General features: G+C 35.0%; 1 protein-coding gene across 1 annotated transcript in view; it reads left to right on the forward strand.

Moving 5' to 3' along the window:
- The first annotated feature begins 14,875 nt into the window (after positions 1 to 14,875).
- The window catches only part of LAMA2 (laminin subunit alpha 2), a 637,137-nt gene continuing 625,832 nt past the window's right edge, over positions 14,876 to 26,180 (forward strand). Inside the window, exon 1 of the mRNA XM_055114116.2 lies at positions 14,876 to 16,376. Within this exon, the coding sequence (XP_054970091.2) occupies positions 16,265 to 16,376 (112 nt within the window). The 5' untranslated portion in view covers positions 14,876 to 16,264. The remainder of the gene's footprint in view (positions 16,377 to 26,180) is intronic.

Genomic DNA, 26,180 nt, shown 5'->3' on the forward strand with positions numbered 1-26,180 from the left:
ATGATATAAAATTATTTATTTCACATTTGGCATTTGTAACAAGGTCCTTAAACAGGTCAGTTTTACTTAAGTATGCAAGCTTGGTTTGGTAAGCACTTTGATCTTAAAATCATTGTCTTTTAAAGCATTCATCTTGTTACTATCCTTCTTCATTTTCTCTTCTTTAATTGCTAACTGGACTAATTTCAAATGATCTGGTCTGTACCTTACGTAGTTCCCAAGGTCACTTTCAATGACTTCATGCAACATTATAGTTTTTGCATAATTTTCATTTTCATATTGTAATTGGTTTGTATTGTATTTTTACTGTACTATTAGAAATAATTTCTAATAATCAATAAGAGACTGACCAATAATTTAGCGTGACATGCAGGGATATGCTTCACTGAAGTTTGGGAACTAATTTTAAAATCAAGCTATTAAAATAGACTATTTTAATGTTATAATGACCTAATAATGACTTTATTTTTTTCTATCTAATCTCACAACTGTGGAAACTCAGAAAACTTTTACCCACACAATCATACCCTTTCATCACGTGAATATTATCCTGTGTTTTTTCAGTCAACTTCCTTTTTTGGGTAACTTTTATATTACATATCTTTCCATGTTAGGGCCTAAAAATATACTTTATTCTTGTATGTGGTATATATACTTCATAGGTTTATCAACTCCCCTGTTGGTAGATATTTAGGAGACTTCTCATTTTTCACTAGTACAAAGAATACTGTGCATAGCTTCTTAAAATTATTATTATTATTATTATTATTATTATTTTGGAGGGAGCACCCAGATCATAGCTTTTTTTAGTTATATGAGAATATTTCCCGATAATAGATGTGAAATGAACTTGCTGGGTTGAGATGTTAGGTATTTTACATTTAAGCATATTTTGTCAATCTGTACTCCTCAATGTGTTTGAAAATTTTGCATTTCCATAGACAGTACATGAGCATCCCATATTATGCTTTGTCCAACTCTTGAATATTTCCAACTTCTTGTTTTTTGTTTCCAGCCTGACGGATGATGGCATTTCATTGTTTTAATTTGTGTTTTCTTACTAACTGGCAAGGGTGAGCATCTTTTTCTATGTGTATTACTCTTCCCATTTTCTCTTTTGTGAATATCCTCAACATATATTTTGCTAATTTTTTCTGTTGAATTATTTGCCTTCTCTTGTTCATTTCTGACAATGTGATATATGTTTGAAGTACTAAGCTTCTATCTCATATACGTTACACATACTTTCTACCTGTCTGTTGCTTATCTGTTAATTTTATTTATTGTAATGTTAATATTGTTTATGGCTTTTCAATTTTGAGGTGTTAAGAAGGCTTCCCTATCTTCAACTGTATCTTCTTCTAATGTTTTTATAATTTTATATTTAACAGTTTTAATATTACCTTTAAAACTTAGCTTTAAGTTAAGTTTAGGTTCTTACTGTGCTGGAATTTTGATTTTGTGAAAAATGTGAAGCAAGGAAATCCTGTGGGCTCTATCTTTAAAATATGCCTAGTATCCATCTCTTCTCTCCACCTCAGCTACCCCCTGGTTCTAGACACCATCACAGTTACAGATTTCTGCAATAGCCTGCTAAGTGATCATCTTTTGTCTGTACTTGTTGCCTTCAAGCTATTTTAACACAGCAGCCAGAGGTATCTTTTAAAAATGTAAAATACACTTTGGGAGGCTGGGTTGGGCAGATCATGAGATCAAGAGTTTAAGACCATCCTGACCAACATGATGAAACCCTGTCTCTACTAAAAATACAAAAATTAGCCAGGCATGGTGGTGCACGCTTGTAATCCCAGCTACTCAGGAGGCTGAGGCAGGAGAATCTCTTGAAACCGGGAGGTAGAGGTTGCAGTGAGCCAAGATCACACCACTGCACTCCAGCCTGGGCGACAGAGCGAGACTCTTTCTCAAAAAAAAAAAAAAAGTAAAATAGCAATAGCTGCTGTTTTCACTCGGAGTAAAACCAGTGTGTTCATAATGGCTAACATGATCTGGCCCCATTCTCGCTGACCTGTCTCTTATCATTTTGCCTACCCTTTTCTTCATTCCTCAATGTCTTCAAGTCTGCATTGGCTTTAACTTACACACCATATCAGCTCTATGCACATATCCCGCTTTCTACGCAGAGTACTTAAGGACAACCTGCTCTGTTCCCATAGGCCTCAAGCTAGGTTGCTGCTATAACAGCTTCTTCTGCTTTAGACTGATTGGCCTGCTCTTGCTGCTCTTCCTGGTCCCTTTTTAACATAAGAGCACAACCTTTCTTTTGCTTCTTTTTTAGGGTTCCTGTGTTGCCACTAAGTTTCAATACATGGGCAGCAGCTCTTCGCTCTTCATTTTACTAAGCACCGAAACTTGTGCAACTCAGAAGTGTGGAGGGTAATTCCTAAATGGTGAACTTTGACGAAAGGGTGATGGAGTCAGTGGATAAATTATTTTTCCCTTTTCCTCGTTTTGGAGGCAGAGTAGCTTCATGAAATTTCTGAAAATGTCTTGCATGGCTAAACAATTGGCTTACTATAAATCTGTGTCCAGCTCAATGATATTTTCCTTTATTGTCTTCTATCTAATTCCCTGCTTTACTTCATTTTTCCAGCATTCCTGCTTCTCTGGGATTGTACTTCATCATAAAGTGTTAGCACAAATGTGTTTCCTTCAGGGTCTGTTTTCTACAGCACCATGGCTAAGACACATTTCTCTCCAATGTCATACTTTCACTGAAGCTTATCCCAGCCACCTACTCCAGGCACTGCTCACCCCCACAAATCTCTTTGACTTTTTCATTTATTATTATCTAATGTATAATTTACTTAATTATTATAATTATTATTTGTATCTTCCCTCCTTCCCCATAATAAAAGCTTAAGGTTATAGAGAAACAGATATCTTTGTTTTGTTGATAGCTGTATCCCCAGCACCTAGAACAATGCTGGGCACATAGTAGGCCCTCAGTTAATATCAGTTGAATGAACTGAAATGAGGTCTGGTATTGATACTACTGAAGAAGCATCACCACCATTGCCACTATAATAAATTTGAACTTATCGCTGCTTCTTTATACTATCAGATGTAAGTTATGAGGCCTGTTTGGGCAGGAGCTTCTGATTGGCAATGTTTAACACTCTTTCCCTTATCAGCTTCCAAGAAAGTGGTTTGTTTTCTGTATTGGATGACAAGGCTCCTCTTTCTACCAAAAACCAAATAATAGTTGGTTTCCCAAAAGAAGGATGAGCTGAAAAAAAGAAAAAAAATTCCTTAAAGAATTGCATTAGATTTACAAATTAATTTGGATGGACTCTTTATAATTTTGAATATTCTTATCTAAAAGTATTGAATAACCTTTTATTTATTTAGGTCACCTCTTATGTTACTTGGATGGTTTCAAAATATTGCTTTATATCTTTGCATAATGAATTTCTTGTTATATTTATTGCTAGATAGAATTTTTCAAAACTAATATGAATAGACTCTCATCTTCTAGTTGATTGTGTTTGGTATATACCACAAATTTTTTTTATTTCTATAATAACTGTGTATATATCTTCCTTGCCATACTCATTATCATTGTTTTAAATAATTTGACATTTCTCACATTTAATTGCTCAACTTATTTGGAATTTTATGTATGACATTTAGTGAAGATCTAACTCAATTTTATTTTTCCAATTGCTCACCCAATTGTCTAAGCCATTATAGTTGATACTTCTGTTTTCTCCTCATTAATTTATGATGCAAATGAGCATATACTAAATTATTTTGTGTTTAGGCTAGCTATGTTTTTTAATTATGTCCTCCACATTCATTCCTCAACTTCATAGAGAAATCTATTCCCTTGATTGTGTGCTCTGTCCCTGGATGACTATGAAGTGCTTGCATAAGAACTAAAAATAACCATCTGGACATCTCCAGTGGCAATTACTTCAATATATCTAACTCACACCTGGCAGTCTTTCTCTATGTCCTATCTCAGTTATTAACACTGCCAGACGGCCAGTTGCTCCAGCCAGAAACTTTAGAATAATCCTTAAATCCCCATATCCGGTTGGTTGGGAAGTCTTGTGAATTCACTGTCCTGAACATCTCCAAAATATTTTCTCTCCTCTCCACTGACACTGCATTCATTGGAGTCCTGTCGGCTGTCAGATCTCAGCTTAAATGTTACCTCCTGGGAGAGGGTTTCCTGCCACCCTGTTAAAGAAGTCTTCATCTTACAGATACTGTTATATCACCTCGTTTCTTTCCTTTATAAATGTTCTAACAGTTTGTAATGACTCATTTAAAACTTTCTATTTTATTAATTTACTATTTATTTCTCCAATAGAATGTAAGTGCTGTGACAGTGGTCCTCGTCTATTTTGTTTTCTATAGGAACTACAGTGTCTAGTTTTTAGCGTATAGCAGGCACTATGTAATTATGTGAGAATGAATGAATGAAAGAATGAATGACACAATGCCCTTTTATTAGGTTTATTTGCTTCCACCTGTCTTAGTCATTTTCTTCCAAACAACCTCTGCACTGATAGAACTGGTTACCAAAATAGAGATCTAATCATGATAAATCTCATCTTAAAAACCCATCACTGTCTCCCTAAGTACAAGATAGATACTACCTTCCTTAGCCTATAAAAAATGATAGAACTGCTTTGAATCTACTATAAATGAAGTTTTGAGTAGAAATGAATATATGATATTAGATCAAAATCTTAAAATTCATATTTCTGTATTAAATTCTGTATTTAGAAAAACTGAGTAGTTTTAGAGGGAAAAAAACCAACATGAATTAATCCAGATTATGTGTATCCTTTCATCAAAGATGTTTCCAACTTATTTTTTCTCACATATTAAATTCTTTTATTTCTATTCTCCATAGGGATTTTTTTGTTTCTATTAATTTTTTTTCTATATTTTAGAATCTTAACCCTTAAACACTATTTGTTTTTCTAGGTAGAGCTACAGAAATCCTACAGAAAATAATTGTGTTTTGAGATTAGACGGTGAGGTTGATTTCTCTCATGCCATTTTTCCTTCTACGGATAATAAGCCAGCAATGTGTGATAAAACTTTCAGTGACAAGGAAAATGTGCTGTGTTCACAAATACTGTCTACATGTGGCGTTTGAATATCTAAAATGACTAGGTGACTGAAGACTTGAATTATTAGTTTTATTTTATTTTAACTTATTTAAATTTAGCTAATCATGTGTAGCTAGTGGATACTGCATTGGACAGCGCTAAACACTCCAGGAAGAAGGCAAAAATTATCAGCCTGTTTGAAAAAGCAGGACTCAATTATCAGCTGACTATAGGAGACAATTTTATACATAAAGATGGAGGATGAGAAAAATATGCAAAGCAAAGATTAATTATAAAAATATAGAGTGGATACATGACTATCATGCAAATGGATTTTAGCAGAAAAAATATTACCAGAGATAAAGAGAGATATTTAATAGTGATAAAAGATCAGATTTTGAGGAAGATATAACAATAGTAATGTGTGGACACTGATAATAGAGCTTCGTCATGAGTAGAAATATTATGATGAAGAACTCTTAATCTTAAAATGAAGAAAAATCATATAAGATTGTGGTGGTTTTAAAATATATTCACACGTTTTCTGATACTCCTCCTTTGTAAGGTGGAGTAACCTAATTTCCTGTATCTTGAGTGTGATCTGTACTTATTAATCTACTTAGAGTAAACAGAACTCGATGGAAGAGGTGATGTGTGACTTCTGTAACTAAGTCACAAATGGCATTATGGATTTCTCCGTGCCCTCTTTGTCTCTCATATCACTTGCTCTAGGTAAGCCAACTGCCACATCATAAGGACACCTAAGGACCCCTATGGTGAAGCACATGTGGCAAGAAGCTAAAGCCTCCTGCCAATGGCCATCTTAGACGTGGATCCTCTAGCCCCATTCTAGTCTTCAGATGACTGTAACCCTAGCTAACATCTTTACTGCAACCTCATGAGAGACCCCGAGTCAGAACTAACTGAGTAAATTATTTCTGAGTTCTTGATCACAATAACTCTCAGATAATAAGTGTTCACTTTTTTAAGCTGCTAAACTTGATAGCATTTTTTTATTAAGCAATAGATAACTAATAGAAGACATAAAAGGTGAAACAGAAATAGCCACAATTATAGTTGGAGATTTCACTATTTATCTCTTAGTAATCGATAGAACAAATTAACAGCAAATGGTAAGTATAAAGAAAAATGCTATAAACAAACTTGACTTAATTAACCTTTATAGAACACTCCACCTAAGAAAGGCAGAATACTATTGTTTTCAAGTGAATATAGAATATTCACAGGTATAGATATACCATATCCTAGAATAAAAAACAAGTTTCAGTAAGTTAAAAAGTATTGAAATCATGCAGATTATGTTCTCTGACCATAAACAAATTAATGAGAAATTAATAACAATAAGATATTGTTATATCTAGCAAAAAAATTTTGCTAGAAATTTCTAGCAAAAATAATAATAATATTATCAACAATAAGATATTGTTATTTCTAGCAAAAGCTCAAAAAATTGAGTATTAACAACATGCTTAAAAATAACATGTAGGTCAAAGAAGAAAACACAAAAGAAATATTTCAAGTTTTTCATTGAATAAAAAATTTTTAATTTTCAAATTTGTGTGATACATCTAAGACTCTACATAGAGGAAAATTTAGTGCTTTAATACTTAGGAAAGAAGAACAGTCTACAGTCAATCTAAGCTTCCACGATAAGAAGCTATAATAAAACGATGAGTGAAGTAATCCCAACATAAGTAGAAGGAAGGAAATTTTGAATATTGAAGTAGAAATTGAAGATACAGAAAATTAAAAGACAATAAAATAAAAGTAGTAAAGCCAAAAGCTGATTCTTTGAAAGAATCAACAAAATTGACAAGCCTCTAGTTTGACTGATGTTAAAAAAATTGAGGAGACACAAATTACCAATATCAGGAAAAGGGGGTATCATTAAAGATCCTATAGACATTTAAAGGATAATAAAAAACTATTTTGAATAACTTTTTGCCAATACATTTGACAACTTAAACAAAATAGATACATTCCTGAATAGGTACAAATCACTAAAACTGATATAAGAAGAAATAGAAAATCTGAATAGTAATTCTATATTTACTTAAAATATCATGATATGATTTGGCTCTGTGTTCCCACTCAAATTTCATTTTGGATTGTAGCTCCCATAATTCCCATGTGTTGTGGGAGGGGCCTGGTGTGAGATAATTGAATCATGGGGCGGTTTTGCCCATACTGTTCTTGAGATAGAGAAAAAGTCTCACGAGATCTGATGATTTTACAAGGGGGAGTTTCCCTGCACAGGTGCTCTTTGCCTGCTGCCATCCATGTAAGACATGACTTGCTCCTTTTTGCCTTCTGCCGTGATTGTGAGGCTTCCCCAGCCATGTGGAATTGTGAATTCATTAAACCTCTATCCTGCATAAATTACCCAGTCTCAAGTATGTCTTTATTAGCAGCATGAAAATGGACTAATACAGTAAACTGGTACCAGTAGAGTGCAGCACTGCTGAAAAGATACCTGAAAATGTGAAAATGACTTTGGAACTGGGTAACAGGCAGAGATTGGAACAGTTTGAAGGGCTCAAAAGAAGGCAGGTAAGTGTGGGGAAGTTTGGAACTCCCTAGGGACTTGTTGAATGGCTTTGACCAAAATGCTGATAATTATATGGATGATGAAATCCGGGCTAAGGTGGTCTCAGATGAGGATGAGGAACTGCTTGTGAACTGGAGCAAAGGAGATTCTTGTTATATTTTAGCAAAGAAACTGGTGACATTTTGCTTCTGCCCTAGAAATTTGTGGAACTTTGAACTTGAGAGAGATGATATAGGGTATCTGGTGGAAGAAATTTCTAGGCAGCAAAGCATTCAAGGGGTGACTTGGGTGCTGTTAAAGGCATTCAGTTTTAAAAGGGAAGCAGAGCATAAAAGTTTGGAAAATTTGCAGCCTGACAATGCAATAGAAAAGAAAATCCCATCTTCTGTGGAGAAATTCAAGCTGGCTGCAGAAATTAGCATAAGTAACAAGGAGTTGAATATTAATCACCAAGGCTATGGGGAAAATGTCTCCAGGGCATGTCAGAGACATTTGCAGCAGCCCGTCCCATCACAGACTGGAAGGCCTAGAAGAAAAAAAATGTTTTGTGGGCAGGGCCCAGGGTCCCTCTGCTGTGTGAAGTCTAGGGACTTGGTGTCCTGTGTTCTGTCTGCTCCAGCTGTGACTAAAAGAGGCCAAGGTACGGCTCAGGCCATGGATTTGAGGGTGCAAGCCCCAAGCCTTGGCAGCTTCCATGTGGTGTTGAGCCTGCCAGTGCACAGAAGTCAAGAACTAAGGTTTGGGAACCTCTGCCTAGATTTCAGAGGATGTATGGAAGCACCTGGATGTCCAAGCAAAAGTTTGCTGTAGGGGCAGGGCACTCATGGAGAACCTCTGCTAGGGCAGTGCAGAAGGGAAATGTGGGGTCAGAGCCCCCACACAGAATCCCTACTGGGGCACTGCCTAGTGGAGATGTGAGAAGAGGGCCGCTGTTCTCCAGACCCCAGAATGCTAGATCCACTGACAGTTCGCACTCTGTGCCTCAAAAAGCCACTGACACCCAACACCAGCCTGTGAAAGCAGCCAGGAGGGAGGCTGTACCCTGCAAAGCCACAGGGGCAGAGCTGCCCAAGATCATGGGGACCCCCATCATCCATCAGTGTGACTTGGATGTGAGACAGTCAAAGGAGTCAAAAGAGATCATTTCGGAGCTTTAAGATTTGACTGCCCCTGTGAATTTCTAGCATGGGGCCTGCAGCCCCTTTGTTTTGGCCAATTTCTCCCATTTGGAATGGCTGTATTTTCCCAAAGCTGTACCCTCATTGTATCTAGGAAGAAACTAACTTGCTTTTGGTTTTACAGGCACATAGGTGGAAGGGACTTGCCTTGTCTCAGATAAGACTGTGGACTTTTGAGTTAATGCTGAAATGAGTTAAGAGTTTGGGGGACTGTTGGGAAGGCATGATTGGTTTTGAAAAGTGAGGACATGAGATTTGCTAGGGGCCAGGGGTGGAATGATATGGTTTGGCTCTGTGTCTGCATCCAAATCTCATCTTGAACTGTAGCTCCCATAATTCCCATATGTTTTGGGAGGGACCTAGTGGGAGATAATTGAATGATGGGATGGTTTCCCCCATACTGTTTTCAAGGTAGTAAATAAATCTCAGTCAGATCTGATGGTTTTATAAGGGGTTTCTACTTCTATGTCTCTCTCGTTCTCTCTTGCCACTGCCATGTAAGAAGAGCTTTTCACTTTCTGCCATGATTGTGAAGCCCCACCAGCCATGTGGAACTGTGAGTCCATTAAACCTATTTTTCTTCCCAGTCCTGGGTATGTCTTTATTGGAAGCATGAAAATGGACTAATACATATTATATTTGAAATTTATAATGAAAAATCTTTCAAAAAAGTAAACTATAGCCCAAAATGGTTTCACTGGTAAATTCTATCCAACATGATGTAGGGAAGGAATTATAGAAACCCTATATGAACTGTTTCAGGAAGAAGTATGCTCCAACTCATTATGTAAGGTCATCATAACCATGATACCCAAACCAGATAAAGATATTACAAGAAAAATTATGATAGACTGATGTCCCTTATAAATATAGAAACAAACATACTTTTTTAAATAGAAAAAGCTTTATTCAAGTATAATTGATATACAAAACACTGTACATATTTAATGTATACAATCTGATGAGCTTGGACATATACATACACTCGTGAACCAATGCCATAATCAAGGAAATAGACATGTCTATCACCTCTAAAAGTTTCCTTATGTCCCTTTCTTCTGTGTGTGTGGCAAGAACACTTCACACAAGATCTACATTATAAAATGTTAAGTGCACAGGATAGTATTGTTGACTGTTAGATACAAAAATGCTTAACAAAATATTAATTAATCTACTCAGGTGCGCTCAAAATGGGTGCACTAAAATCTTAGACTTCACCACTATACAATTCATTCATGCAACCAAAAGTGACATGTATTCTAAAACCTTTTTGAAATAAAAAAATTATTTATTTAAGAAAAAATAGTAAATCTAAACTGGTGATATATAAAGGGATAATACATCATGACTCACTGGGGTTTATTGCAGGACCGTGAATTTGATTTAATGATGAAAATCAGTCACTATAATTCACCATATTAACCAAACAAAGAAAACAAATCATGTTTATTTAAACAGATGCAGAAAAAGCATTTACCAAAATTTAATATTATTTTGTCACAGAAACTCTCAACAAAAGAAGAGAATTTCCTCTACTTTGTACCGAGCATCTATTGAAAACCTGGAGCTATCATCATAACGGTGAACGAATGTTTTTTCCCTCTGATAAGAAATTAGGCAAAAATGTCCACTCTTACCATTTCTATTCAACTTTTTAACTGGAAGTCACAGCCAGAACCAAATAGCAAGAAAAAGTGTAAAAAGCATACAGATTGGAAAGATAGAAATAAAACTGCCTTTATTTTTGGATAGCATAATCCTATATATAATAATCCTAAAGAATCAACATATAAACTACTTACAAGTGATTTCAACAACTTTTTAGGATCCGATGAATATAACCTATATCACTTATATTACTATGAAACTAAATTTATGAAAAACTAAATTGGAAAATATTTACAATAGCACTCAAAAACTTGAAACACAAGTTAAATTTTAGAAATTATGTTGACATGTACATGAATGGGAAGCCAAGTTGGGAGGATTGCTTGAGCCCAGGAGTTTGAGACTGGCCTTGGCAACATAGTAAGACCTTGTCTCTCAAAAAAAAAAAAAATTAATTAGCTGGGTATGGTGGTATATGCCTATAGTTCCAGATACTCAGAAGGCTGAAGTGGGAGGATTGATTGAACCCAGGAGGTTGACGCTGCAGTGAGCCATGACTGTGCCACTGCACTAGAGTCTGGGTCATATAGCGAGACTCATCTCAAGAAGAAGCGCGGTGGCTCACATCTGTAATCCCAGCACTTTGGGAGACCGAGGTGGGTGGATCACTTGAGGTCAGAAGTTCAAGACCAGCCTGGCCAACATGCTGAAACCCTGTCTCTACTAAAAATACAAAAATTAGGTGGGCCTGGTGGCACACATTTGTAATCCCAGCTGCTTGGGAGGCTGAGACAAGAGGATGGCTTGAACCTAGGCCAGAGTGAGACTCTGTCCAAAAAAAAAAAAAAAAAAAAAGAAAGAAACCCAAAAGACATGTACATTCAAAACTATAAGGCACTGCTTAGAATATTAAAGATGGAAATAAATGAAAACAGGCTATATTTGTGAATGGAAGTCTAAATATTGCTAAGATATCAATTATCCCACAATTTATCTGTAGGTCCAACCTCATTACAATCATGTTCCCTACTCTCCTTTTTTGGGTAGAAATTAATAAGCTGATTTTTAAAATTATATGGACTTAAGAAAACTAAACATATTCTTACCATATGATCCAGGCAATTGTGCTTCTGGGTATTTACTCAAAGGAGTTGGAAACTTGTGTCCACACAAAAACCTTCACATGTGAAATATGAGAATAGTTATAATCTATAGTGACAAAATTAGATCAGCAGTTGCCTTTTTCTGGGAATGGAGGTTGGGGGATTTATTGCAAAAGGTCAGATGTTGATAGCAGTTGTATCAATAATTGTCAAAACTTGGAACCAACCAAGGTGTTTTTCATTAGATGAATGGATGAGTAAACTGTGGTACTTCAAGATAACAAAATATTTTTTCAGTGCTAAAAAGAAATGAGCTATCAAGCCATGAAAAGAGGAAACTTAAATGCATATTACTAAGTGAAAGAAACTAATCTGAAAGGCTATATATTGTATGACTCCAAATATATGACCCTTTGGAAAAGGTAAAACTAAGGGGACAGTAAAAAGATCAGTGGTTGCCAGTGTTTGGAGGTGGGGACAGGGAGGAGGCATGAATAGGTGGAGCACAGAGAAATCTCAGGGCAGTAAAATTACTCTATATGATAGTGTAATGTTGGATACATGTCATTATAAATTTAATGTAATTATAAATTACATTAAACCCTAATATAAACCATGAAATCGGAGTGATAATGATATGTCAATGTAGGTTTTCAGTTGTGACAAATATATCACTCTGATGGGGCATGTTGATAAAGGGGGAGGCTATGAATGTGTTGGGTCAGAGGTACATGGAAAATCTCTGTACCTTCTGCTCAACTTTGTTGTGAGTCTAAAACAGCTCTAAACAATAGTCTATTAAAATTAAAAAATAAAATATTCAACTTTACCAATGAATAGATTTTTACCTAAATATTACATAATATGTGAAGAACCTAAAATAGTAAAGATAATTTTGTTTTGTAAAACAACATTATAGGATTTACCTTACCTAACTTTGAGGCTTACTATAAAGCTACAGTAATAGAGACTGTGATAGTGGAATAAGGATATATATATATGCCTCTCTCTCTCTCTATATATATATGCCTACATATATATATATATATATATATATATGCCAATGAAAAGAGAGTCCAAAAATAGACCCACACATGGTCAACTGACTTTCGAAAAAAGATCCAAGGTAATTAGACGAGGAAATTATATCTTTCTCAACAAATGATGATGAAGTGAATGGATACCTACATGGAAAAAGGAAGCCCTTACCCAAGCCTTCTACTTCACAGCAAACACCAAAATTTTCTGGAAATAAATCATAGACCCAACTGTAGAAGCTAAGACTATAAAATCTCTAGAAAAAAATAAAGAAGATAACGTTCACAACTTTGGTGTAGGCAATGATTTCTGAAAGGGACAAAGAATATTAAGCATAATGAATGATTTAATAAACTGTATTTAATCAGAATTAAACACTTCTGCTCTTTGAAATCACTCCAAATGGAAAGTCAAGCCACAGATCGAGAACAATACATATTATAATAAATGTACTTGACAAAGGTCTTTTCTCTAGAATATGTATTTAAATCTTATTAATAATCTGGCAAACAAAGCAAAATGAGCAAAGATTTGAAGAAGAATTTCACAAAATAAGATATACAAATGAGAATTAAGCACATGAAAATATGTTCAGCATCATCAAAGAAGTGCAAATGACACCACCAATGAGGTATCACCACACAAGCACTAGAATGGCTAAAATGTAACAATATTAGGTGTTAATAAAGCCATAGAGCATCTGGAACTCCTATATATTGCTGTGGGAGGAATGTAAAATGATAAAACAACATTGGAAAAGAGGTTCACAGTTTTGTATAGTGCTAATTACATACCTGATAATATAACTCCTAAGACTTGATAGGAATAGAGAAATATAAACATGTCCATGAAAACACTGTGTTTAAATAATCATAGCAATTTTATTCTTCATAGCCCCAAACTGGAACAACCCAAATGTACTTTAATAGTTGAATGTATTAAAAAATTGTGATATATCCATATGATATAGAATGATAGATACTATTAGAATGATAGAATATTATTCAGCGATGAAAAGGAATGTATTACTGATATAAGCAACATGACTATACCTCCAAAATATGTTGCAACGTGAAAGAAGCCAGACACAAAAAATTAGTAATTTATTATTGTATTTACATGAAATATGAGAATAGTTATAATCTAAAGTGACAAAATTAGATCAGCAGTTGCCTTTTTCTGGGAATGGAGGTTGGGGGATTTATTGCAAAAGGTCAGAAAGAAAACTTTTTGAGATTATAGAAATAGACTATGTATTGGGTACTTTGTCAGATGAGTATTTACATCTTAAAAATGTTTCAAATGAGCATATTTATTGTGTGTAAATTGTACCTTATTTAGGTTTATTTGGAAAAAATATAGCTCTAAATATACTGGTTCATTTTAATTTGGGTTAAATATTTAAGAATTTTTTCCATGTGCTGAATCAAACAAGTAGAGTTGACAGTGGAGATCATAGTCTTATTCTCAAGGCATTTTCATGTAAAATAGGAACTCAGGTAACTGCAGTAACTGCAGAAAAGCAGGTACAAATATTGATTATAAAATCCTGGGAAAATGTAAAGAGGAAGGGGATAGAGGGAACATGGTATATTTTCATTCCACAATTAGAGTTAGCAGCTGCATCATTCTGATTTTCCTTTTTATAAATATTTTTTATTATTTATTAGATTAACTAATTTGAGTTGAGGCCACAACATGGTTGAGTAAAAATAATCATTTTCCTTTTTATAAATATTCTATAAAACTTTTCCTTTTTATAAATATTTTTTATTATTTATTAGATTAACTAATTTGAGTTGAGGCCACAACGTGGTTGAGTAAAAATAATCATTCTGAGAGTAGCAATAGGTTTAGAAGGTTAATTTAGGGTGCCTCTCTGCTATTAGATGTACCTGAAAAACACTTCTAGGCAAAATTAGACCAAATTAAAAACACTGGGGCTTCAATTATAATAAACTCTCAAATATAAGTTTTATTATTGTTTATTATAATAATAAATAATGTATAAGTGTGCATACATGGGCAGACTACATTTTGCAAATTTCCACAGTAAGGTAAAAGGATTACAAAGCTTTCTGGTATAATATTAACAGAACTAAAAGACATGAATAATATTAAAGAATGGGCTTTGGCTAGTGATTTTCAATCAATTCTCTTCGAAGCAATACTCTCTTAATTTTACTGAAAGAAAATTCAACTTTAATATAATATTTAGATAAATCAATACAACATCTTAACTATAAAATAAAAAAGAAAACTATCTATATAAGACAATATGTATTTCAATATATAAATGCTTGGGTAAAACTTCCTTAGGAGGCAAAATAAAATAACAGTTTGCACCTATTCTTAGATGACCCCAGTGTAATCGACGGGATGTTGATATTGTGCTGGTGACTCAAGTACCATGGGCAAGGTTGTTATCGGTGATGTGCTTCTCTGAAAGCACATCTTTACACCCATTGACAAATGGGTGTAAAATCCAAAAACACAAAGTAAATTACTTCTCAATGTATATAGTAGATGCATCCTAGAAAAAACCAAACAAACAAACAAAAAACACACACAAAAATTTGATGTGGAAACAAACTTAAATTAGGTTTCAAATATAAGGCAAGGTTTTGTTGTTTTGTTTGTTTGTTTACTCACTACATAAATGACCAGTGGCCTATTCAGAAGTCTAAGGACAAAATATGTTGTAGGACTGTCCTGACCACTGAGGGACAGCTCACACCCTGACCCCACAGTACACTAATGCCTGCAGTACCCATCGTTCCCGGAGTAAAACAAAAGATATCCTGCGACTCACAAAATCCATTATGGAGTTGTTTTAAACCTTATGAGAACCACTGACCTAGGCCATAAAAAACAAATGAAAAAACAACAAAAACTAGGAATGGCAGTAGTTCTGTTGAGTTAAAGAGGAGAAAGAGGAGAAACCAGGACTGGAAGAGATGAAATTGTGAGTCTGGAAGGAAGCTATTGCAAAGGCCTTTATTACCTTTAAGTAAATGTCTCCTAACTGAACTGAAAGCCTTCATTCTAACCATTAGTTTGGTCAGGAACATTTCAGGGACGCCAGGGTGGCTGTATTTTGCACTTCCTTTACTGCCCTCCCAGCAGCCTACCTAGCAGTAAGTTCCCCAGCCTGCAGTGTCCCCAGAGGGCACCTTCCCTCGGCTAGTAACTTCTCAGACACTCTGGCCTTGGGGACGTCTTGGATCTTCTAGGTACACAGTGGCTGCACACAGTTTTGCCAGGCCTTTCTCAAGAGGTAAAAGTTCCTAGCTGTTTGCATTTCCCAGAAATGTTTTCCATGTGTAGGGATTTTACAGATTTCAAAGTGCTTTCATGTCAATTACTTTCTTTAATTTAAAAGAAGTTCAGATACCAGGTCAAGCTAGGAATGATCCGGTCTCAGAGGGAAGGAGCGCTCTAGGAAAGGAGGATCCTTTAATAGAGGGCCGTCCTGGGGCCGCGTGCCCATGGAAGGCGAGAGTGGAGGAGTGTCCTCTTTCTCCCCCACCCTCAGGCGGCGGCCCGGCCAAAGCCAGAGGGGGCTGTCTCCTCCTCTTCCCCAGCAGCTGCTGCTCGCTCAGCTCACAAGCCAAGGCCAGGGGACAGGGCGGCAGCGACTCCTCTGGCTCCTGAGAAGTGGATCCGGTCGCGGCCACTACGATGCTGGGAGCCGCCGGGGTCCTCCTCCTTCTGCTGCTCTCCGGAGGCCTCGGGGGCGTACAGGCGCAGCGGCCGCAGCAGCAGCGGCAGTCACAGGCACATCAGCAAAGAGGTACAGTCGAGGCATGGGCTTGGGTTGCATCCTTTGCCGGGACCGAGATTCCTCACTTCTTCCACTCTTCCGAGAGTTGCTGTCTGTGGACTGCCGTCTTGCTTCGCCTTCAGAGAGTGCGCTCTGGGGCAAGAGGAACTTGAAGCAAGTTCAAGTTCAATGCCATGAGAGCGTAGTGTAGGGGGAATTACCTAAGTCCTGCAAAAGGAACAGGGAGTGCTTTTCATTGTTCATTAGTTTCGAAGAGGTCTTGCTATCACGATACATCCCGTAAATTGATTTCTGAAATCTTTCCAAGAGGAAAACTTTTTCCAATTGGAAAAAAAAGAATTTCTTCAAATCAGAGCCCATCCTGCAGAGAAAGGCTTCCCAAGCTGTGTGGTTCATCCTGGGACTTTATGGAGGGTAGCTGATGCATCAAAAAATTTTATACACACACACACACACACACACACACACACACACACACACACACACACATATATATATAAAGTTTTACAGAACTTTGTTTTCAACTTTTAAAACAGGATTTCTAAAGAAGTTATGTGGTTTTTTTTCTTTCATGGCAATGGCGCCTCCAGCCTCACCTTTTTCAAACCCACATCTTATCTTCATATCCTATTTTATTGTAGTGAAATCGTGAAATTTCTCCTTTTGCTTAAATACAGAGGAGACTTCTATGTCATGTGTACTTTAAGGCCACAGTGACTAGATATACACTTTGGAGGACTTTGGAAGATGGCTGTATTTAATGTAACTTAAAGAACTTATTCTCCTCAGAGCCTCTTAGTGTTTATGTATATATAGCTCTCATTTCTGAAACTTTGGGGAGTCTTTGAAGACTTATTTTATTATCATGAATTTTACAGGAAGCACATGTGCAGCATTGTAAGACATATTTTGTAACACATTATTTCAGCAAACAATTCTTTAAGTTGGAAAACCTGTATCAAAGTAAAAAAAAAAAGAAATATTTATTATTCGGTTTTAAATATCAAAATGTTTAACCTAAGAGTACCAAATCTGTAGGTTAGAAGCTTTTAAAAGTTTTAATGAGGCTGAATCTGCTTAAGTTTTGAAGTATACTTATCCTTCTTCCAGTTAACTTCTAGCCAAGTCAATAGTTCTGATATTTGTTCTTATAATCTAGCATTTTTAGCAGTACTATTTTTAAGGAGTAAAGAGATATCCCAAGCTCTTTCTATAATAATAACTCCCTGATTAAAATTCTTGGAATAAAAATGACCTTGCATTCACTATATAACTTTTTTCCTTCTATTTTTGCTTTTGCTTCTCTGAGAGGTAAAATGGGGCCAATATGACTTAATTAATATAATTTATGAGAGTGATTTTAAGAGTATCTCTGGCCACTTATTTTTAAAAATTCTACTTTTAACTATTAAACTTTGCTCAATTACAAGATGTGTTTAAACAAGACATAATACTTTAATAATGTTAGGCAGCTGGGAGAAATGAGGGGCCAGGGGCACCAATCCTTATGTCCACTTGGAATGGGGCAGAAACTCAAAGCATGCAGAGTAAGGATCAAGTAAATTGTTGCTAAGAATTATCCTGAACACACACAGGATTTCTCTTTTTTCCTCTCCCTTCTTATTTACTCTCTTTTCAAATAAGGTAATATTAACTCTGATTTCTATGACCCAGGCGCAAGATGAAGTGAATTCAGGAGGAAGGGTTTATACTACCATTCTGTCAAGATACCACTTAAATGCTACATACAATAAGGAATTTTATTCAACATAGCTACAACATACAATCTACTATAGGCTGCTATAATCTGCATTCTAGTATATATTATTGTCTTTGTCATAGACCATTTACAATATATCTGGAGGTTGGCTCAAGGATAAATGACTTAAACCTGTTAATGTTGAAAGTATGTAAAATTCATGAAACTTTAAAATTGGATAGTGATTTATGATTTAAAAATGCCTTATGTACACGATCTTTATTCACCTTCAGATATTATTATTCTCAAAGGACAAATTTAGAACTTAGGCTTCCAGTAGTTGTAATTTAAGTTTACATAATAATAACTTCATTTCAACAACTAAAACACTTCTGGTATTGTTTGTGCTGATTTCCCTTTTTTATGGTTTCAAGGTTTCTTTCCATTAATTTTTTAGGCCATGTTTTCTTTTCAGTGTTGTTCCATTGAAGCAAGCCCTCTGTGAAAATCACGGGATATGAGTTTGACTGGAGAAGGGTTTTCCTGGCTATGATCAACTTTTCTGTTTTCGATTATACTAGCACTGACCTTTCTAGGCAAGCGCTAATTGTGTAGAAGTTCTATTTCCCCTTATAATTCGATACCACTTTATTAAGAATTTTTGACATGAATCAACCATTTTTAGATGTTGCAGTTGAGTTAGAAACATAACCAGACTTTTTGTTTTTTACTTTTTCTTTGAAATCTTATGTGGTTTCTATAGCATACTCAATTGTAGTATGAATAGCATTGATTCAGCAAGAATGATATTCCAAGGAAATTCTTTAGCTATATTTAAAATTGACGAAATAGAATGATGTAATCAAAATGATTCTGCATTTCAGCAAGGCAGTGTCTAAAATGTTTTCTGATATTCTTGTGAATAATATGTGGAAACTGAAGCATAATGGTAGGTAAATTGCAACTGATTGAAAAATAGTTCACAAAGAATATTGCATAGTGGATTAAGGTCAATCTGGAAAGAAGTCTCTAGCAGTGCAACAGAGGTTTTCTTATACTCAACTATCTTCGTAATGGCTTGATGGAAAATGTAAAATCCAAGCTTATCAGAAGTGCATGTGGTCCAAAATTGATAGAGGTGGCTAAGCCGGTTACTAACAAGTTCAGAAATTTTAAAGGTCTCTATAGCCTTGACCATGAATGGCACCTACATGAAGTTGCTTTTATTATTCATATCCACATGTTAAAAAAAAAGTCCATTTGTGCTCTTCTGGAAATTAGTTACATTGTTTATATGTTTAGGAATGAATATGAAGACAGGAAGAGAAAGGCCACTCTGAATTGCAGCAAGTTCGATATGAACATATAGTGTAATATGGTGACAAAAAAGGTTGGCTCACTTTTACACAAAACTCATAGAAGCACATAGGTCTGTTGCTTAACACACATTTGGGTATTTCATTGACAAATGGGTGTAGGTGCAGAGAAGGGAGAGCAGAATGGTTAAGAGTCTGAGAAGATTTTCAGAAGAGGAATGTCCCAAGTAAAATCTTTCCATCTGAACAAGGAAAGATTTAGGGAAGGCAATCATAAGAAATGTCCTCAAATTTTCAGAAGAGTCGTTATGTTAAAGAGGGACTATTCTAAAGGCTGAAGGTGGATCCATAGAAGAACATGACAAACAACCAGGTTTGAATTTTATAATATGGAGAAAATAGCTCCTCTCCTCACTTCCTCCCCATGCCATTTTGAGTTATTCAGAAATAGCTGAATTGTGTTTGAGCATTGCTTCTGGAAATGACCATGCAGTGATCAGATGTACAGTTAGTGAGGGATGCTTTATGAGGAAATGCCTCTACTGAGAGGAAGTTAAGACTCATCAACTGTCTAGCCATTTGTCAGTTCTAAGATTCTAATATTATAGTCTATTGCTTTTAGAGTGCATACTTGTATTTAAATTTCTGAATTCTTAAAATGTCAAGAAAATGTTAAATATATAAAAATGTGTTTTTAAATCCCTTCTGGGATTTAAAATAAAAACATGTTTGAGACAATCCTCACACATTTTTGGCAAGAATACTTAGATATTTAGCATGGATTTTCCACATTGTCGTCAATTGCACAGTTCTAAAACATCTTGTGTTATAACACGCAATAATACTTTATAAATTACCTGAGAAATTTTCAGGGGATTCATAGTGGCCATAAACCTGGAATTAATTTTTTTTAATATTTTTCTTTGCTGCATATGTAACTTTTTGGCTTGTTTGCCATATACTGACCTAATCATTTAGTAAAAATGATTCATAACAGATAAAATGCATGGCATTTCAACATATTCAAAATATTTATATGAACATATTCAACACTGAATATTATATATGTGATAGAATTAATAAAATTTATATAAATTTTATATTATGTTATATTCACATATCAATGTGTACAGATTTCTGGTCTATCTTAAGATTTTTCTACCCTAGGATTTCATGCAAACTAATGAACTGAATCTATATCAAGAGATGCTGGGGGCTGGGCAAGGTGGCTCCCTCCTGTAATCGCAGCACTTTGGGAGGCCTAAGTGGGTGGATCACCTCAGGTCAGGAGTTCAAGACCAGCCTGACCAACATAACGGAAACTGTGTCTCTACTAAAAATACAAAAATTAGCCAGGCGTGGTGGCATGTGCCTGTAATCCCAGCTACTCAGGAGGCTGAGGCAGGAGAATCACTTGAACCCTGGAGGCAGAGGTTGCAGTGAGCCGAGATCGTGTCATTGCACTCCAGCCTGGGCAACAGAGGGAGACTCTATCTCAAAACAAAACAAAACAAAACAAAAATTTAAAAAGAATTGCAACTTATCATCTGTCCAGTTTGCAGTAGGGCCTTATTTAGCATCTAGAAACCATGTGAAAAAGATCAGGAAGAAATTATTGTAAATAATTATTGTAAATGGTTGCACAAGTGGTTTAACTTCAAATCTAGAAGATTCGGGTTTAGGATTTGTTTACAGTTGCAACTTGAACCTCGATAGCTAAACAGGAATTTAGGCAGAAGCTCAGTTTCAGTAAATGAGAAAACAAGATAGAGTTTAGAGAAAGATAAAAGTAGATTTTCCAGGCTTAGTATATACCAAGCAGATAGAAATAAAACTAATTCTAGGCTTTCCCCATTGGTAAGACTGAATTTAGAGGTCAGAAGTTGTGAAGGAAATTGGTGGGGTTGGGCCTATATGCATTGGAATGTGGTAAATGAATGAATGCTTACAGTGAGTAAAGAAGATAAAAAAATTCCTGCTCTTGTGAAACTAATATTTAGTTAGGATGGAGACGAGCAGACAGGACTATGATGAATATACGATGAAGCAACATAAGAACACCTATATTGTATAAAATGTAGTTGATGAAAAATGTCCTGGACAAACAAATACAACGGGGTAAGGACAGTCAGGAGTTCTAGGAATGGTGGGAGGTTGATGGCTATTTTGTTGGTAAAGGTTGGTAAAGGTTGACCTCTTTGAGAGGATCTCACTTTGGCAAACACTTGAAGATGACGTGGGAGTGATTTGTGCAGTTATCAGGGGGAAGAGTACTCTCTGTACAGGGAGCAGGCCTGTGAGGAGCTAAGCTTGGAGCATGGTGAGAAGGCTCAGAGGAGAAATGGGAAACTGGAACACATAGCATTGTTGACCTTAATTTTAAAGATTTTGCCTTTTTGTCTGAGTGAGATGAGGAGGCATCGGTGAGTTTTAACAGAGTTAAATAAATGAATAAAATCACAGGTTTTTTTGTCTCAAATACACACTAATCCATGGGACTAGACCAACAGTCCAAGCATAGAATTATTTTAGATTTATCTCTTGTCCCAAACACTCCATTGATAGAACACATTTAAGTGATTCTACATTCAAGAGCATTCCACTTCAACCATCTTATCATGGTGAAGCTCAGATGTGTTTTTGTAACACTCTTTTCTTCCCTTTGGCAACTCAGTGCTATTCCATTATTCAAAATATATCAGTACCTCAGAAACAATTTGTGTGCAGGGAACTTCCGCAGCTTTTAAAAATTTTGCTCCAGTGTAGTTAGAAATATGACAGATTTTTAAGGGTAATTTTAAATAGTATGCACTTTAAAACAAAAATGAATTATTCACAATCCCACATGGACATATAGGTACTTTGGAGTTCCCTTTTTTATTATCTATTTCAATCTCAAACGCTAAAGTTGAGACACAATTGTTGAAAATGACATAGTGATGTATTGATCTGATGATTTCTTTTATGATATGAAATTTGAAATGCTACCTGTTTTACATTCAGAAACTTATTCTATGTTCTGTTTCCATTTTTGTTACTGTTTTAAGAATCACTTGTAAGCTTTAACAATAACGTTTTGGACTACAGTAATGCAATTTTGGCCTAATTTAATTCTGTCATTTAGAACAAAAAAGGTAAAAAAATTGGATAGCTTTTCCTTCTCTCTCCCTCTCTTCTCTTTCTCCCTTCCTTTCTTCCTTCCTCCCTTTCTTTATTTTCCTTTTCCCTTAGTATTCTTCCTGTGAATAAAATAAGGTAATTAAAATAGATAATTCTAACAAATATAACATTTAGGAAGATAGTAAGGCAAAACTTTACTTAAATCTTCCTTATTAAAAGCCATAGGTAATTACTATCTAAAGATAGTTTGAGACATATTTTCAGGGTGAGTTAAAGCTAAAGACATTTGCTTGTCAGAGATGTATAATATGGGTTTAAAAATGTTTTTCTCCTAAGTAATCTTGAGTGTGGATCTTAATATGGGAACTTTATGCTATTTGGATTTTATTTGGACACGTGACATTTACAAAAGATCACTGAGGATTGCCTATTAATGGGTTATTATTCATAATATCGGCCTCTGTGACGTGCCTAATCTAGTTCAAACAACAAGTTAATCTATGCAAATTCCTGATGATGAAAACCTCAGGAGCTATTTAGTGCCTGGCACTTAGGAAATGTACCTTGTGCAATGTTAAGTATGTCTCTGTATGTGTAGTCCACTCAACTGACCCCCGAACTGTGTACCTCCCCAAGGCTCTTCATTTAGCTGCGTCTTGAGTGCCAGATGGTTTAGATTGGTATAATAATATGTAGTGCATTGTGAGCATTAACACATTTACTTACATTGCAGAGCTGTTTAGTAGATTAATATAATTATCCTCAGTTTGTAGAAGGAAAATATGCCCAGCAACTTGTCAAGGACAAACAAAAATTCCAATGCTTATTTTAGAATTAGAAATTAAATTACGGTCCTGCTCTTGACTTTGTAGATGCTAACTATCACCTCTTTTGGACTTTTATATATTTATCTTTCATAAAATACCCTGAGGAAAAAAAAATCCATTTCTAAGTTATGTTAGTCTATCATATCCAGAGATTCATTTGGTATTATGTAAGAACAAAAAATAAAATGTGTAGTCTTGAAGGGTCTTTTTCATTTAAATACACACACACACACACACACACACATGCTGCTTATTACTATGTAGACATATACACACATGTATTACTTAAAACTATGCATTAATTCAAATGCATTCATCAAATTTTAGTGTTTACATTCTTGGAACTTTGATTACTGGACACTAGGCTATAAGAAAATATTAATTGATTCTTTATTGGCTTTTCTAAAGTAACTTTACAGAAGTTACTTCAGCAAGCTAGAAACAACGGTATTTATTATACTGTATAATGAACCCTTTAAGAATAGTCAATCTGTAAATGTCAGTGAATGAAAAGAACAAGAACCAAACAGATATACCTAAGAATCAGAGCAAGATTAATCTCAAAATTCCTTCTGAAAAGATGAAAAACCTTGACATCTTCATAAAAACATTTAAAGACTTTCATTTGAAGTTGAACTCAGTTAAGACAAAAGTCTTCCAATCTCCCAGATTTTGAGAGGGTGTATTTGTGTATGTATGTGATTGCAGCACCAGTGCACATGTACCATTTACAGCCTAGCACTCACAGGACCTAATTTGTATATTTAGTATGTTTTCTGTTTGATTTTTGTTGTCTTAAGGTATTAGATTTTGTTTATCAAAATCTTTGAATAAGAAAATCTAAAAATTGAATTTCTAGAAAACTCTAGTTGCCTTGACAAATGATTATGGACCAAAGAATAAATTATAAATGAGACAATTATAATATTCCATCCAGTAGCTATACTGTTAAAATTCCAAGGTATAATCCCTTTTGAGTTGCTTGTAACTTAGAAGGTCCTATTCTATAGAAGAAATAGAGTTAGTAGAGTTTGCTGCATCAAATATATTTTTTCAAATGCCTACATATTATAGTTGACACAATTTCCTGGCTTATTGCCTTCTGTGCAATTTTCAATTATTGGATGAGGCTGAAAGTTTGAAAGAGAATATGAAGCAGTGCAATTGTCATTTCAGTGAGCTACCTCGTCTCATTGGTTTGTCGTGGTGCATATGTAAAACACTGAATATAAAACATGAAACATCTAGTAAGGCCTCAATAAATGTTCATTTTCAAAATGCCTCAAAAAATGAATTAAACCTAACAACCTAACATGACATTCTCTGGCTGAAACACTCTTCTCCAACATCATGTGGTATACCAAATTCAGTTGAGACTGTTTGTGAAGGAAGGAATTTGCTTATATACTTGAACACACAAGTATTTGAATTCTAATTAGAATTTGTGCTGCAGTATTTCTTTATTCTCAACTTTATAGCTTAGCCTACAATAAAAACTCTTATCAATACGTACCTCTTTATACCTTTAGTTTCCACATACAGTACTCTGCTTCGGAGGTAACTGAATCGTAGAAAACGTATGGACTTGGGAGAAGGCTAGACTCGGATCCATAGCCAAGTCACCACTTTACTAAGCTCAAAAGCCTGAGCCAACGGATTTAAATTTTCTATTCGTAAGATAGGTTTAGGTTAGATAATAAATGTGAAAATACTTGCCAGCTAATCAGTAAATACTAGCTCTTTTCTTCTTTATTTTATGAGCATAAAACTAAAAAAAAAAGATTTGCTTTGCATATAGCATATCCTTTTTGCTTAAGAACAGCAAAATATTCTAAAAATTTCTTTGAGGAGACCCTAAGAGACTATAGATGGCAAACTATTTATCTCATTGCCAAGAGATTGAATAATTCTGTTGAGGTTACACAGCAAGTCAGTAACAGAGATAAGAAGAAACACAAGTTCCTATAATTAGCTAACAGTTATGTTAGTAGCTCTGTGTGAGAAGTGATTTAAAACAGGCAACATGATGGAAATTTTTGCAATAATTTGTAGTTATTCATACTTCAAATGTGGTACAATAAACGTTTTTTCTAGGAATCTCATTGTTGAATATGTATTTATTTTGTTGATAAACTATTTTTTAAAAACTTCTTTAATACATATAATATGTTTAGATAAATATATGGCATACAGTAAGCACTTCATAAAGGTTAGTTATTATTCTTAGTCTATGAAGTATATGTTTTCATTGACATCTGCTTGGGTAGAGATGACAATTTGGCGTGTTTGACACACAATGTAAGTTAATTTCAGCACGGCCTTCAGTGGAAAGCCTAATTGGATTGCAGAAAATCTCTCAATATAGATTGTCTTTATTTGGACTCTCCCTAATTACTATAGTAAAAAAAATTCTTGGAATACATTATTTAATACAACTCTGGATAGGGAGGATTCTTAGTGTGTCTACTTGTGTATTAAATTTTTAGTGTGTCTATTTTGTATTAAATCTACTATTTAAAAAACCACCAAAAAACAAAACCAAAAAACCTACTTCAGAAAATCATATAGTACTCTAACAAATCTCTAGAGAAAACTGCTTTTCTAAACTTGGGAACGCTGGATTTTGAAAATATTTCAGACAAAACACTTCTTAAAGGCCCGTTTACCATCAAAAAGTTTCAATCTTGCCTAACACATAATGTGCAAATATTCATTTTTTCATTCTGATACATTAGAAAAGTCACTGGATTTGTAATTGGAATTCCAAAATATAAATTTTCCCTCTAGCTCTCCCTAAAGAGATTACCTTAAACATGGATAAGTCACTTAACTATTCTGAAATTCAATTTTC

Source organism: Pan paniscus, chromosome 5 (genome assembly GCF_029289425.2).
Source record: "Pan paniscus chromosome 5, NHGRI_mPanPan1-v2.0_pri, whole genome shotgun sequence".
NCBI lineage: Eukaryota > Metazoa > Chordata > Mammalia > Primates > Hominidae > Pan > Pan paniscus.